The sequence below is a fragment of the Pyrgilauda ruficollis genome, unplaced genomic scaffold (assembly GCF_017590135.1).
Source record: "Pyrgilauda ruficollis isolate IOZ18807 unplaced genomic scaffold, ASM1759013v1 scaffold22, whole genome shotgun sequence".
NCBI classification, from domain to species: Eukaryota; Metazoa; Chordata; class Aves; order Passeriformes; family Passeridae; genus Pyrgilauda; species Pyrgilauda ruficollis.
This window is the reverse complement of record NW_024521428.1, coordinates 3,054,605-3,069,186: the sequence shown is the minus strand read 5'-3', so window position 1 is coordinate 3,069,186 and position 14,582 is coordinate 3,054,605. Positions and strand designations below refer to the sequence as shown.

Below are 14,582 nucleotides of genomic sequence, written 5' to 3'. Positions count from 1 at the left end.
CAGTGCAGTGTTAAAACTGCCCACATTTGATTCCGTGTTTAACAAAATAGTTTGAGGAACTTCTGCTTTGAAAAACTCTGGCTCTAGCTGTGGTGTGAAACAGAGAACTAAGAATCACCAGAACCTAGAGAACATACTGTTCCCAGAACAGCCACAATTCAAGTAATCTCTAAAATATCAGGATTACTTAGTAGCTGTTAAGTTTGTAGATAAAAACTTAGGGACTAAATGAGACTCACCTGTATGTTCAAGCTTCCAAATGTCTCAGTGACAGTCTGGGCAAGTCAGACCAAGCAGCCAAAACAGCCTACTGAATAAGCAAATAAATCAACCGACGTCCCCGAGATGCTCCTGCCCGCAGCCTCCACGAGTCTTGAAGGGCTCTTCCAGTGACACGGTCTCTTCAACTAGGGAAGTTTGCAGCTGTTCGTACTTTGCAAACAAACAAGCAAACAAACAAAAGTCATCTCAGATCTCGCAGTCTTTTCTTGGAGGATTTCCTGCGGCGGAGGCTGAGCCCAGCCCGCAGCAGCGAGGGGCTGCGGTGGCCGCTCAAACGCTTTGCTTTTCGGAGCTTGCGTTTAACCAGCACCGCTTACGTGCGCCGGGGCGCGGAGGGGACGGGGGCTGGCCCTGCCCTGCCCTGCCCTGCCCGGGCCACCCCACGGTCCTGGGGACACCCAGCTTGGCAGGGGGGAAGGTGAGGCGTCGCTGGGAGGAGCCGCCCGTGCCGGGGCAGAGGCGCCGCCGTCCCGCGGCTGCTGAGGCTCTCTGGGAGGTGGCAGCGGGGCTCCCCCGCTCCCGAGGAGCAGGTAGGGGATTCCCCGGGCTCTGGCCCGGCCCCAGCGAGCCCTCCGTGTAACGGGGGCTCAGGGTGTCCCTCGGCCCCGAGAGCCGGGGGTGGCCGTGGCGGCAGCGGGCACGGGCGGCCGGGCCGGGCCGGGCCGGGCAGGTGCGGCCGGGAGCGCTGCTCTGTAACAGAGCTCCTGTAACAGGGCGGGCGGCCTCAGCCAGGCCGGGGTGATCCCAGCACACATCCACAGAGCTGCTGCGCCCATGGTCGCTCCGACGCCTCGCTTTTGGGGCTGGGAGGTGGCTCGGAGCGAGGCAGTGTCTCCTGGGGAAACGGGGCTGGGGACTCTTCGGGAGTAGTGGTGAGACCTCTCGTAAAGGGTCAGCCCTGACCGTGGCTCGGCTCCTGGCCGACAGCGAGCGAGCCTGCTCTTCGCAGCTGCCCTTCGGCGCTGAGCCTGGCGGGTCCCTGCCCAGCACCCACAGCCCCTTCCCAGGGAATGCTTCCAGAAATACGTCGCAATTTAAATGAAGAGCATTGGAAAATGATTTCCTGCCGCACCCGCTGAGGGATGCCGGCGTTTGACAGAAGCCCGGCTATGGCAATAGTCGCAGAGCTGTCTCTACATCCTGACGGGGCTAACGCGACTCTTCCACGCTGGCTAGGTGTGTCCAGTGAAGGAATGGATGTATTTGCTGTCGTCACTCTTTTCGTGATCAAAAGTGAGACACTTCATTAATCTCTCTAGAAGAGGCATGGTGCACCTTGCAGTTAATAGGAGCTTTTAAGGTAATGAATATTCATTTTTTATGATTTAAAGTGTTCCTAGGCTTATATACCAGAAATAGTGTGGTACTCTGACTTTCTGTTGGTTCTCTCAGTTCTGAGGACTCTTGCATGTTTGAATCAGTTTTTGCTTTTGAATGAGATTCAAATAAACCTGCCACAAGTTTACCAGAATCAGTGAAACCTGTGATCCTTTGAAGTTTTGGGGAGACTTCTTTTTTTATTGAGTAGATCAACTTTGAAATGACTAAAAAGCAGATGAAAAGGTGGTTATGCCTATTTAATGAGAAAATTTAATGAAAATTATGCCTACATGCTGTCATCTATGCTGTGGTTGTAATTCAGGTGCACATATAATTGAAGACCTCTTTCAGAAAATTGATGGGTTTTTTGGGGGGAGGGGGTAGTTGTAATGATTTTTTTTTAAAACTGCAATTGATAAAAATATTTCCTTTCAGGATAAAACTTTATGGACATGGCTTCGCATACCTGAAATTTTTTTCCCCTTTGGAAAATCTGGGCAAAGATAACCAGAGCTGAAGTCTGTTGTGAATGATAAAGATCCACAGGTCGATTGAGTGCTCAAGATGTGGACAGAATGGCCGGGGAAAGGGAGAAATTTAGCTGTTTATCGTGGCAGAATGGGGTAGGAAAAACATTTGCAATTGGTTCTGCAATTGAATGTATGTTATTTTCATCCTTATTTATGTGAATGCATGCACAGAGAAGAGCCTAATTTTGCTATTGTGTCTGCCTTCCATAGAAATGGAAATTTTTCATCGGGAAAAGTGAGAGATGAGGGAGCCTCCTCAAAGTGGTGTGTATGGTTTCACAAGGCTCTACATATGTTTGCAAGTTTTTCTATGTTGACAGAAGGGCAAATTATAAATTTAAATAGATAGAAAGAATATTGAAATTATAGAAAAGCAGGATCCTGGAAGACTTTCTTTCAGGATGTAGTAAAATACTACTTCTGCATCTGCTAAATCTACCGGTGGGGCAAAAAACTTTTTGAGAGAGCTCTTGTGAGACAGACCACGAGAACAAGAGCAAGGTAACGTTGTAAGAGAGCAGAGTTTGTGAAAATGCAGTGATTCAGAGAAGTCATAAAGAAAATACCTGTTCATAAGTGGAATCTATTCAATCCTGTTTTATCTTTAAATTATATGTTACAATATTTTCCTCTTCTTTAAAAGTAAAAATTATAGATTTTTAAGAGATTCTGTGCATCATGAATAATAGAAAAAGTTGTAGCTTTTGTACAAACACATATAACCTGCCTCCTGAGATTTTAATGTTTTGTGTCAGGATTCTTTCAGAGACTCATCCCATCTTAGAGCTAGGCAAGAAAAGACCTGCCTGCTAATTTGAGTGGAGATTTGCAAGGCGGGAGGAGGAAAGAGAAGGGGAAGAAGGGAAGCAGGCACTGCAAGAAGCAGTGTGGATGACTCAACACATGGCACACTTCTGAGTCAGTCTGGTGAAGTAAGACACAGCAGCCGGAAGTGCCATCTTCGACTCTTGTAGAAAGTGGTGATCAGCTAAATGTTTGTCACGACAGGATGGGGTCCTCCTGCTCATACTTCAGTTGGAATAGTTGCATTTGTCCTCTCACTGTGCTGTGAAACACTGTGGTAGGCTGAATAGAAACAAAAACAGTAAAGCAGGTCAAGTTAAGGATCAGCTTGCCAGAGGCATGCAACTAAGAGATCCTTCTCCCAACATGTTAGGGATCAGAGGACTACTAAAGAGTCCCGACAATCATTCTCAAATATATAAATAAGCATATAAAAGATAAATGCCTAGATTTTAGGTGAAGAAACATCACTACTAAAGTCCCAGACAACTCAGCATGTATTTTCATGGTCTAGACAGAGGGAATCTGTTTCAGTGGCAGAATTTGCCAACAATGCTAATGTATTCAGGCTAGAACATGAAGGTGTAAATTGCAAAGAATGGCAAAAAGATGTCACGATCGTAAATGACTGGGTAATAATAGCAGAAGAAAATTGTTGTAGAGAAATATAAGAAAAATTTTAAGTGAAAACATATGTCCAAAATCCTAACATCATGTGCTCAACAGCTGACTGAGTTTGCCTGATTCTTAGTACCCAATGATGAGATCTTGAAATTTTACTATAGGCCCATGGAAATAGCAGATCAATACTCAGTAGTATTCAAAGAAAAAAAGATAGGGTTAGAAATCATTAGGAAAAGAAATCTAGAAAAAACCAATAATTGTCTTTGTTTATAAATAATAGTGCACTTATGCTTTGAAGACTGTATTCAAGTTATGTCCTATCCTCCCCATCTCAGACAGGTTGTAGCATAAGTGGCTGCAGTACAGAAGTGGGTGGCAAAAAAAGTCAGAATTATGAAATCAGATTCCATCTAAGGGAGAGTTAGAGAATCTATGACTGTAGCTTAGAAAAGCAAGAAGTGCTTTCCTAAGCACTATGGGAAGGAGTGTGCTAGCAATGTAAAAAACCCCAAGTGCTTGACAAGCTGAAATAGATATTCACTCTTTTTTTTTTTCCTTCTGGTGTAATATTTAGGAGCTGTCAGGTGTAACAAGCAGGTAACAGGCTCAAAACAAGTCAAAGACAATTCCTGTATTTCGTGTGTCCACTTTAAACTGTGCAATTCCTATATTAATTGTGTAATGCAAAAGTTTACTTTAAATTATAGAATTTCATATTGGAAACGACTAATTGAAAGTTTTCTTTCCATTTTAGCAGGGAAACATGGCAGCAAAAACACTGTTTTCATGTAACATTGCAACAGCATTTCTGTCTTTAATTATTGCAAGTAAGTCTGTTGGTAGCTATGGTAAGTCTTGTTCTGAACTTTTAATGGAACTTTTTTTCACACAAGTAATACTAACTTTCTGTAGAAGTGGCTGTAATAGTGAAATTTACATGCATGCCAATGAGTTCTTTTAAATAGTGCCAAGAGCAGGAACCTATAAAACATAAAATATGTGGTATTTAATGTTCTAACTTATAACAATCATTTAGGTTGGAAAGGAGCTCTTGACATCTAACTTTACAGGGTCAAGATTTTGAAAACCTCTGCAAATGGAAACTCCACAACTTCATTGGGCATCTTGTTCCACTGTTTGATCGCCCTTACAATGAAAAAAGGGTTTTTTTTGTGTTCAGATAGATTGTTTTATGTTTCAATTTGTACTCATTGCATCTTTTCCTGTAAGTGAGCTAGGCTGGCAAAAGTCTGTCTCTTTGTTCTTCATTCCCTCCCATCAGGTATTTACACACATTGATAAGATCCACCCACACACTCCTCAGACCTTATCTTCTCTAGGCTGAGCAGTTCCTGCTCTTTCGTCTTCTATTCAAGTGAGAGTTGCTCCACTCCCTTAATCATGATTGTAGTTATGTGCTGGACTCTCTCCAGTAAATTCAAATCTGGCATGTCCTAATGCATCCCAGGACACTCTTAGCCTTCTTTTCCCATGAGGGAGCATTGGTGGCTCATGATCAACTTGTGGTCTACCAGGACCCCAGTGTTCTCTGCAGATCTGCTTCCAGCTGGGTGGTCTTTAGCATGTGCTGGTGTCTCTTACACTGGTGCAGAATATTAGCATTAAGTGGCAGAAAAACATGGTCAGTTTCTGTGGCCATAGCATATCATAATCACCACAGTTATTATGGGGCATTCAATTCAGATACCTGAGTAATTCAGTGTTTGGATAAGTAATTTGGAAAAGATCTGTGTGAGGTGATGAGAACTGTGGATGACACAAAATTATTCTTTGGTGGTTAAAATGGATGCTTGCTATGCAAAAGGTGCCTGGATATCAAATAGTTTAGTGATAGAATGTCAGTCAGTAAAATCAAGTGGCTGTGAAGGGGCATGAAAGGTCATGCATGTATAGCAGAAGTAAATATGCTGTATGTGTGTGATGTGAGCATTAAGTTAATTAATAGCCACTTTGGGAAATGCTGCTTTGGTGTCTCTGGATGCTCTCTGGAATCATTAACTCTGTCATCAGTGGTGACCAGAAAACCAGAATTTTTGGAAAGCATCAGAACAGAAAACAGAAAGCCTCATTATGCTACGCTTTAACCCCACAGTGAATGTGTGCCAGTCAAACTCTGCAGTTCTGGTCATTACATCTCAGAAAGATGGTATCAGAAGAGGTGGAGAGATGAGTGACAGTGTTGTCTGATATGGGATGGCTTCCATATGAGAAGTCTCCAAATGAAGGAGGACTCTGAGGTAAAGAGACAGAAGCAAGATGGGATGAAGGTCTATGTAAATGTAAATATCATAGAATAGGCAGATGAGAAGAAGTTTACTATTTCTCATAACAAGAAATGCATGATACTCAGAGAATTTATAAAATTCAGTGAATGGTTTTGCATGCAGAACTGATTTCAGTTCAGTCCCTTCAGTAAAGGGACTGAAATCAGAGTAGTATTGTATTTATTGTGTCCTCCTCCGTTCTGCACATTTGCCACTGATAGTTATCAGAGACAGGATTTTGACTAAACAGACACTTGCATGACTCTCTGTGGCAGTTCTTATAAAATAACAAAACAAGGAAGTTTTGATAAATGCATTACTGACTTGGGAACGTGACCATGGTATCCAGTGTTGGTGCCTTTTTTGTCATATTGCAAAAAAGAAAAAAAAAGAAGCCCAAACCAAACTCTTGGTGTTGCTCTTTTTCTGAATGAGTCTGTGTCAGAAGTAAAGAAGATGAGCTCATTGGTGATTGTAATGATTCCTCTCTAAATGTTCATAAAATGAAGGGTCAGTTGAAATTCCTGTAGCAAATTTAATATTTGTACAACACAGTCTTTAACTTTTGTGTCCTCTTAGGATGTTTAAATATCAAAAGCATAGTCTTAACTACAGTTAAGTGAAGTTAAAAAAATAAAGACATTAAATGTGAATTTTGTGTGCATCTGTGCGTTTGCGTACATGCCCATCAAACAGACTAGAGAAACACAAGTACTTTAGTAATTTGCATCTGAAATAAAACATGCAAATGATAACTCTGCTACAAAGGCATTCTACTGAGTGTAAAGATTGCATTCAAAAAGCAGCATTTCATTTAGTGGCATAACTACATCTGTAAACTACTGAGTAGTACTCTCTGCTGCAAAGATAAGGGATTAAAATTGTATTTTTAGTAATTGACTTGAGAATGGAGGTGAAAACTCCAATGAACTTTATAATCAGGAGATGAGTTCAGTATATTTTTGCGGAGTGTTTGAGTTTTTCTTTAATGCTTATCTCTTTCCTTTAGAGAAATGTGAAGCCTATGATGTGATGTTAAAGCAGAGTCTTGTGCCTGATGGGCAGCCTCTTGCTATTAAATGTTCACTGGAAAAGAGCTTGAAAAGTGGAGACTACAACTTAACATGGTATAAAGTTGGTAACAAGAGAGCTGTGCCTAGAGACAAACTGTCTAGAGTTCATCAGCAGAAGAATCTAATTTGGTTTCTTCCTGCCATGTTAGAAGATTCTGGAGATTATGAATGTGTCATAAGGTGAAAGTTAAAAAAAATTATATTTTTACAGAAATGAGTTGCATAGTGAGTAACTTTCAGAAAGCAAGTAAAATTTTGAGGGTAAGATAAATACTAATGAAGAAAAGGGAATGTATCTACAAAAAATAACTTTAGTTTGGGGAAATTAAATCTAGTTTTGGGGTTTTTTCCTTGTAGGCAAAAGTAAATCTATTGAAGAAACTGCAAATATTTTTTCTTCTCTTTCTTCACCAAACAGAATGCCATACATTTTTGACCTGCAAAATGTGTTAAATAGGTTAATTTGTGTTCTATTAATTGCAGGAATTTGACAAGCTGCAAAAAAATGTGTACAAAAGTAACAGTTTTTGAGAGGATTGATGGTTTATGCTTAAATGAAAAATTTGCTGTAGAGGAGGTGATATTCACATCATCTTCTGCAAAGGTCGTTTGTCCCCACTTGGATTATTTCAGGACAGAGAAGAATATTCAGCCTGTTCGTTGGTATAAGGTGAGAATATAGTGTTTTTTTCTGTCTTATATCTGTCCATTATTTAGAATAAAAATCAGTGATCTTTGAGAATTAGAACAGAAGAACTAAAGATTTACTGTAAGTTGGAGAAAAATGCTTTTAAAACAAATTGGAAGAGGATTATGACTTTCTGTCTTTTAAAGGTGTTCCTGATTATCAGGGCAGAATGTCAGCTGAGGTGTGGGAGTGATGCTGACCCACGTATCCCCCAGGTGGCATCTGTTCACCTGCCAGGGAATCACGGCCTTGTGTGGAAACAGATTTACTATGGCATTCCCATTAGGTGCCCAATACTGTTCTATTCCATTATTCTATTTCTTGTTGTTCATGCTCTCTTAAAGGCTCTTTCTGTTACACGAATGTAGTGCCTTCTGCCAGATTCCTGCCTCAGGCTCATGCAGTCCCTATGGTACCACTAGCATTGAGGATTCTTATAAAATACAGTCTAATTATTGAGTGATGCTTCACTGAGGAATACTTTTGCAAGTACTGACAACCCACGTTTTACTTTCTTATTTCTCTAATATCAAAAGGTGTTTTCCAAGGGGAATGGACTGGGGTATCTTTAAATTAAAATCTCAGCTGAAGTGTGCATTTCTTCATATTCTGCTGCCCTCTGCATAACCATCATTATGCTGTGGTCCATTAAAACTTCAGATTGTATCAAAGAGAGACAAACCATGGAAATATACAGAGATGTGAATTAACAGAGTTTTCTATACATTTTTAGGACTGCCAGCTGCTGAAAGGAAAAAGGTTTGCCCTTTCAAACAGCGACCTTATAATTTTCAATGTGACTGTACATGATGGAGGAAACTACACGTGTGAAACAACATATACCTACAATGGGAAACAATATAACATTTCACGAGACATCAGTCTGGTTGTAGAAGGTGAGTAAATCATTTCACTGTGTTTGTGCTCATAACTAAAGTGGAAAGACCTAATTTGGGGATGGACATGCTTGGGACTACTGTTTTTCACCTAAAAGTGCAGTAATGACTACCTGAGATATGGTACTTTCTGTATTGAGTGATATTTTGTTATAAAATGGCTGACAACCTTGTATTTAGTACAAGGGATGTTTTTAGGTTGTACTTATATTATAGAGCATAAAACAGACTGCAACTGCCCCATGTCTTCTGAAAAGAACTTTCTTTCTTGTGCTTAGTGACCCCACCAAAAAAGCCTCCAGAAATAACTTACCCAAGAAACAACTCCATTGAAGTAGAACTCGGTGAGTAGTTTTCTCTAGAGAAAATATGAATTTGTATCCTAGTTAAAATGTATTCTTAAGGGGTGTCCTATTCTGTGCTTTCTTGTTTTTATTTTATGAAAAAATGACTTCAGTGGTCAATTTCTCTCTGTTGATCTCCCAAAGGAGGAATGAGGGGTGAGAGGGAAAGAAACGAGGCATGTTGCTTGCAAAGTCCTAAAGAATTTTCTCATATGCAAGGAAAATTGTAGGAACCCAAGTGACTATCTGTCACATCTGTTGCTTTCCATCACTCTGGAAGTGATTCTAAGAACAGGCCCATCTTGAATCTGCAGGCAAAGTGATGCCTCAAGGAGAAGCATCTCCTTCCTGGATTCAGCTTCTTCCGTCCTACCATTCTCTTTCTGGACCTGCAGATTGCTGAGAATATAGACCCTCTGTTAGAGTAACTTTTTTGAAAGGGTTTAGTATCATTCTTAGCTGGTGTGTGTGTGAATCTGTGAACAGGACTGTATAGACTTTAATTAGGTCATGGAAATTAACTCTTTACTTTGTAACACAATTTTATAGGCTCACAGGTTACTGTGGATTGCAACACCACAGGTGCTGATGGGTATGAGGTGTACTGGACAGGCAACGGTGTATATATTGATGTGTTTTATATGAGCAGAATTTTTGCAAGTCCCTATGAGTAAGTATATTTTCAGATTAGAAAATATATGTGTTGGCAACCAAAGTAATACTTTCTCCCTTTGACATTAAAATATTTAGCAACATTTTTCCCTTGCTTTAAACAGCATTCTTCTTAAAAACTCTAATGCTTGCCTTTTCCTACTGACTTTCTGCTTTGAAATAGAAAGCTTAAACATAGTAGGCACATGAGCTTCACATGTGATTGTATGTTTCTTGCTCATTGTAAAAAATCAGTCTGTATTTGCACTGCTGGGAAAAGGTGTTTTATTACAGTCCCATAATTGTAATACAGTTTCTTTTGAGCAAGCTCTGACCTGGCAGAGACCTCTTTTGGTAGAATCAGGCATGTTCAGGTGCATGATCTTCGGACTGTCTTTCTTCTGTATTCCACATCTGCCTCCCTGAAAGGTTGCAAGAGGACAAATTTGTGCTATACAGGAAAAATCAATGTTTGTAGGTTTTAAGGGCATTAAGTTAGAGAAATTTAACTGAGATCAACTGAAGAGCTAATGGAAGCCTTTATTGAGGGCATTTGTACTGAAGCTTAGGGGTTAGAGGAGAAAAGGGAGACCGATTTCCAGTGATGAACTGGGTTTTGGCAGGACTTGGACTGAGTTATGCATGTGAAGGGCAAGTGGGAGATAAGGTGATGATAAAAAGCAGGTTAAATGGAATTAGAAGAAGAGAAATTATACCTGACTGGAAAGACCAACTCAAACTGGAGCAAGAGGCAATCTGAAATGTTCTTAGACATTACAGGTTTTAACTAAAAATCTCAGGGTTTTTTTCAGCCCTTATGGTGCTGCTGTGAATAAAAAAAATGTGATAATTTTTGTACATTCTGGAGCACTCTCTAGGACCAAAAAACCAGTGAAGAAAAGAATGATGTCTGCAAAGTAAGAATATAGTTGCAAGAAATTAGTTTTCATAATAAAACAAAGGGAAAAACAAAATGCTGACTTATTTGGTTGCTCACCAAGAGAAAACACTATGCAAAAGTAATATATTATACTGTCATAAAGAATTATAGAGTCATAAACAATTGTGCCATAAAGCAGAGGCACATGGTCGCTGAACTGATATTGCAAAAGCAATGTTATTTTTTGTACTTCCTAACACTTACATCTTTGGTCACTTGCATTAGTGATGTTGGTTCATTCATTCCCTGAATGTCATATCCTATTGTGAAATATCTATGTCCGTCTACTCTGACAGGGATTGGGAAGCCCATAACAAGAGTTTATTTAGGTTTGTAAGGCATATTTTTGAACTTCCAACTATAGAAACCTTATGTTCCTTTGGGGAAACACAGCTGCAGATAAGATAACCTCTTGATGTCTTGATGCTTTCTGATGCATATGCTAAATGTCAGTACGAGGAGAGGTGTGACTGTTTGGGTTTTGTTCATATGAGGTAATTGTTCATCTGTTGGGAAGTGTGGTTGACTTTTGCAGAAGGAAATAACCACTGTTGTGCTGCAGATGTTAGAGATGAAGCCATTCCTGAATGGGCTGTGGTTTTATGGTTCTATTTGTCACCTTTTGGACAGAGGAGAAACTTCTTACGATGGGCGCCCTATGCATTCTGTGAAGCTAATAATTTCAGAAGTAAGGAGTGAAGACTATGAACAGCCTTTTGTCTGTCAAGCTTCAAATGCCTTTGGGCAAGTTGCATCCTATATTATATTAAAACACAGAGGTAAAAAATACTATTATTTTGAGGCCTGTGATTATCTATACTTCCCCAGAAGGTGTTTTGATACCAAATTCTCGTGTATCATGTTGAGAGGAAACAGATGTATTACAGTTTGCAGTATGCATGTGCCTGTGCATAGGGAAGAAATCACAATAGTATTGTATTTGTCATTATTTAAAAACCAAGGTAAATAGGAATGAAAAATGTAATGTTCAAATTTGTACTGAATTTATGTGAAAGATCGGTTTTGGAATAATTCAACATTTAAAACAAATTTCTTATATTTTTGTGCAGTTCCTGACATACGAAGGTGGCTGACTGGAGGGCTTGTCTCTTTGTTAATTTTAACATTTATTACTTTAATAATCTTCAAGATTTTCAGGATTGATTTGGTACTTTGGTACCGTAATTCTGTCTGTGCCCTTACAAGTAAGGAAGGTATGTGAGTGTCACCAGGTACGTAAGTGTAATTAACCTATTGATTTTTCTCTCTTGCCTTTACTTCTGAGAAATAATGGGATTATTTAGTACAATGTATGTAGAACTTCCATAAGGAATTTTTTTGATATGCACAGAGACATTTTGTGCAGGATTTTTTCAGTCATATGGGTAAAATATATAATTATGCTTGAAGTAATAAAAACTGTGTAATATTGAAGGCAATCGTAGTGAGATAGGTCAAAAGAAGAATGGTAGGCTATTCCAAAAGGAGCACATTGTTTACTGATTTTCTGTAGTTTCTTTACATGTAGATTTATGGTCACTCTGATGATGAACAATAGGTGTCAGCAGAGCTACATCCTGTAAACTGGATGTTTAAAGACGTGCCTTAAATATTTATTTTGAAAATCAGACTCATTTGTCAGAGATTAATGTTATTGGTTTTATTTTTTTATTTTTGCAATTTCTTTCTATTACCCTCACTTTCCTTCTAAATCCTGTCAGTTATGGTGTTGACTTATCAAAGAGAAAATTTGCTGCTAGTTCTGTGTTCTTTGATTCTTCTAATGTGTTTTAGTTTAATGCTCTGCAGGCAAATATATTGGACAGGTGTGAAAAATTTGAAATAAGCACAACATCATAGATATATTTCATGTCAGTTCTCAGAATTAGACTGTCTGAAGTTCCCCATGGCTTGAAAGTGAATGGATTACACACATTAAGATAGTTAATGTTTACTTGTGGCTATGCTAAATGTTTTAATGGAAAAGTAATTTCAACTCCCGGTCAAAAATTCAGTTTTACTATAACACTGTAATTGAGTTCTAATTAAAAGGGGAAAATAAAAGTTTTTAACTGTTTGAGTTAGATCTGATTTTGGCTTGGTTCTTTCAGTCCAGCTTGCTATTCAGCCTTAACTCTCAAAACCTCAGAAGCCCTCTCAGGATCATTACAAGAAAGAATTGCCATTTTTCCAACTTCTCTTGTGGTTAGTCAGAAGTGGAGATAACTGCTGTTGAGTTTCTTTCAGGAGAAGTGGTGAAGAAAGTCCTGTGAGAGGGTACTTAATGCCCTGGCACCTCTAGGATTGGGAGCTCCTTCCTGCAGATCCCAGGTTCTGCACCCAGTCCATTTGGTGACTCCTTCATCCCCAGATGGGAAAGGATGAAGTCAGATGCTCTGGCTGGTCATCTTTATTTTGATTCATAGATCACTTTACTTCTGTGAGGTGATTCTGTCAGATGGGTGAAATCAGCCCCACATTACTATTTCTAAGCAGTCTGAAAATGAAACTGTGCAATAAAGGCATTTTTCTGAGTTTTAGTTTTTTAATAGAAATGTTTGTGTTTGTTTTAGATGGGAAAATCTATGATGCATATGTCCTGTACACAAAAAGCAGTGAAGACATAAGCATATGTTGCCTGGAAACCTTTGTTCGTAGGATACTCCCAGATGTTTTAGAAAAACAATGTGGATATAACCTTTTCATATTAGGAAGGGATGATTTACCAGGAGAAGGTATGCTTTAATTAGCAGAGTTAACAGGTTGCCTCTTGAAACATTGTTCTCAGGTTGTAAATTTATCTATGCAATTAAAACCCACATTTTTAGAAAAGAAAGCTGTATTTATTTAGTTTTATTGGATAACTTGCCCAATTAATTTTTTTTCCTTTTTCCTTCTTTTTTTTTCCCTAACTGAAAATTCTGTTCTGATGTTGTGAGAGTCTGTGCTTTCTTAGTGATGAACAGATGAGGACTTAATAGCATTAATAATACTGTTGAGGTTTTTGAATAATAAATTCTCCTGAGGGCTGAAGAAAACAATTTTTTTAGAAGTCATGTTCATGCAATGGATCATTAATCATGATTGGAAGTGTGAAGATCTTAAAGCAACCACTGCTCTGAGCTAGCCACAGCTTCAAATGTTTGCAATTGTAAAATAAAGAACTATTTTACACCAGTTGTAAAGTATCTATGCAGACTTTGAATGTTCCTTCATCACTTACAGCTGTGGTCAGTGTTGCTGATGAAACCCTTAAGCAAAGCAGAAGACTGATGATTATTTTGGGATCAGAAACATCTAAGGGCTGCCTGTTGGAAGACACCTCTGAGCAACAGCTAGCTATGTATAATGCTCTCATCCGTGATGGGATTCAAGTGATTCTGATAGAAATGGGTGAAATACAGGACTACATGAGCATGCCAGAATCAATCCAATTCATTAAGCAAAAACATGGAGCTATTCAATGGAAAGGAGACTTCTCAGAGAAATCTTGTTCAGCAAACACAAGCTTCTGGAAAAATGTGCGCTATCAAATGCCATCCAGGAAAAAGGCGTCTTATTCTGAAGTGTATTCATTGCCCCTAATGTCAAACAGTTCTGCAGCAAAGGAAAGTTAAGAAGAAATTATTTAAATAATACTAAGAAGGTAATTCTGAATTGGGATGTTTCTTGCATATACTTTATACTACAAAGTAGATGTTTTCTTTGAGGAGTAGAAACTGCTCATCTTTTCCATGAATTACACCCTAAAAGAAAAAACTCTGTGCAACTTTATTTCTGTGACAGGTTTTGGATAGTGACAAAATTTGTTGTGTTAGTCTCCATCAAATATTGTAAGTAAACATGGTGATGATGATAGGCTATTAAGCAGTCGTGGTCCACATAAATGTTGTATGAAGAAACAGCTGTGAAATCCATTTTTAAAAAATAAAAACTGCAGTTGATAAATTAAGTCTATTTCTATCATCAGCGCTTTCCTAGTCATTCTGTTCCAATTCTTGTTGCTTCTCCATGATTGTCTGTTTTCCTTATTGCTGCAAGAATCTGCTCTGTGCAAGCTTTGTCTCCTGAGCAACAGACCTTACCCTTGCTTCTTGAAAGGGTTGGGGAAATACATGACATAGCAGGTATATTTAAAACTCATC

The 14,582-nt window shown here is 39.1% G+C and overlaps 1 protein-coding gene across 2 annotated transcripts; it reads left to right on the top strand.

Moving 5' to 3' along the window:
* Positions 1 to 742: 742 nt before the first annotated feature.
* Positions 743 to 14,357, top strand: LOC121354090 (interleukin-1 receptor-like 2). 2 transcript variants are annotated; one of them, XM_041468453.1, is made up of 13 exons: positions 743 to 812; positions 1,459 to 1,582; positions 2,038 to 2,225; positions 4,315 to 4,387; positions 6,855 to 7,098; positions 7,402 to 7,588; positions 8,340 to 8,502; positions 8,781 to 8,846; positions 9,396 to 9,516; positions 11,068 to 11,216; positions 11,508 to 11,651; positions 13,011 to 13,172; positions 13,663 to 14,357. In XM_041468453.1, exons 3-13 carry the CDS (start codon positions 2,178 to 2,180, stop codon positions 14,052 to 14,054), a joined length of 1,749 nt encoding a protein of 582 aa, XP_041324387.1. In that variant the 5' UTR covers positions 743 to 812; positions 1,459 to 1,582; positions 2,038 to 2,177; the 3' UTR covers positions 14,055 to 14,357. The 2 variants fall into 2 exon arrangements, with proteins under 2 accessions (XP_041324387.1, XP_041324388.1); XM_041468454.1 differs by lacking the exons at positions 743 to 812; positions 1,459 to 1,582; positions 2,038 to 2,225 and adding an exon at positions 5,674 to 5,818 and having other exon boundaries at positions 4,332 to 4,408.
* The last annotated feature ends 225 nt before the right edge of the window (positions 14,358 to 14,582 follow it).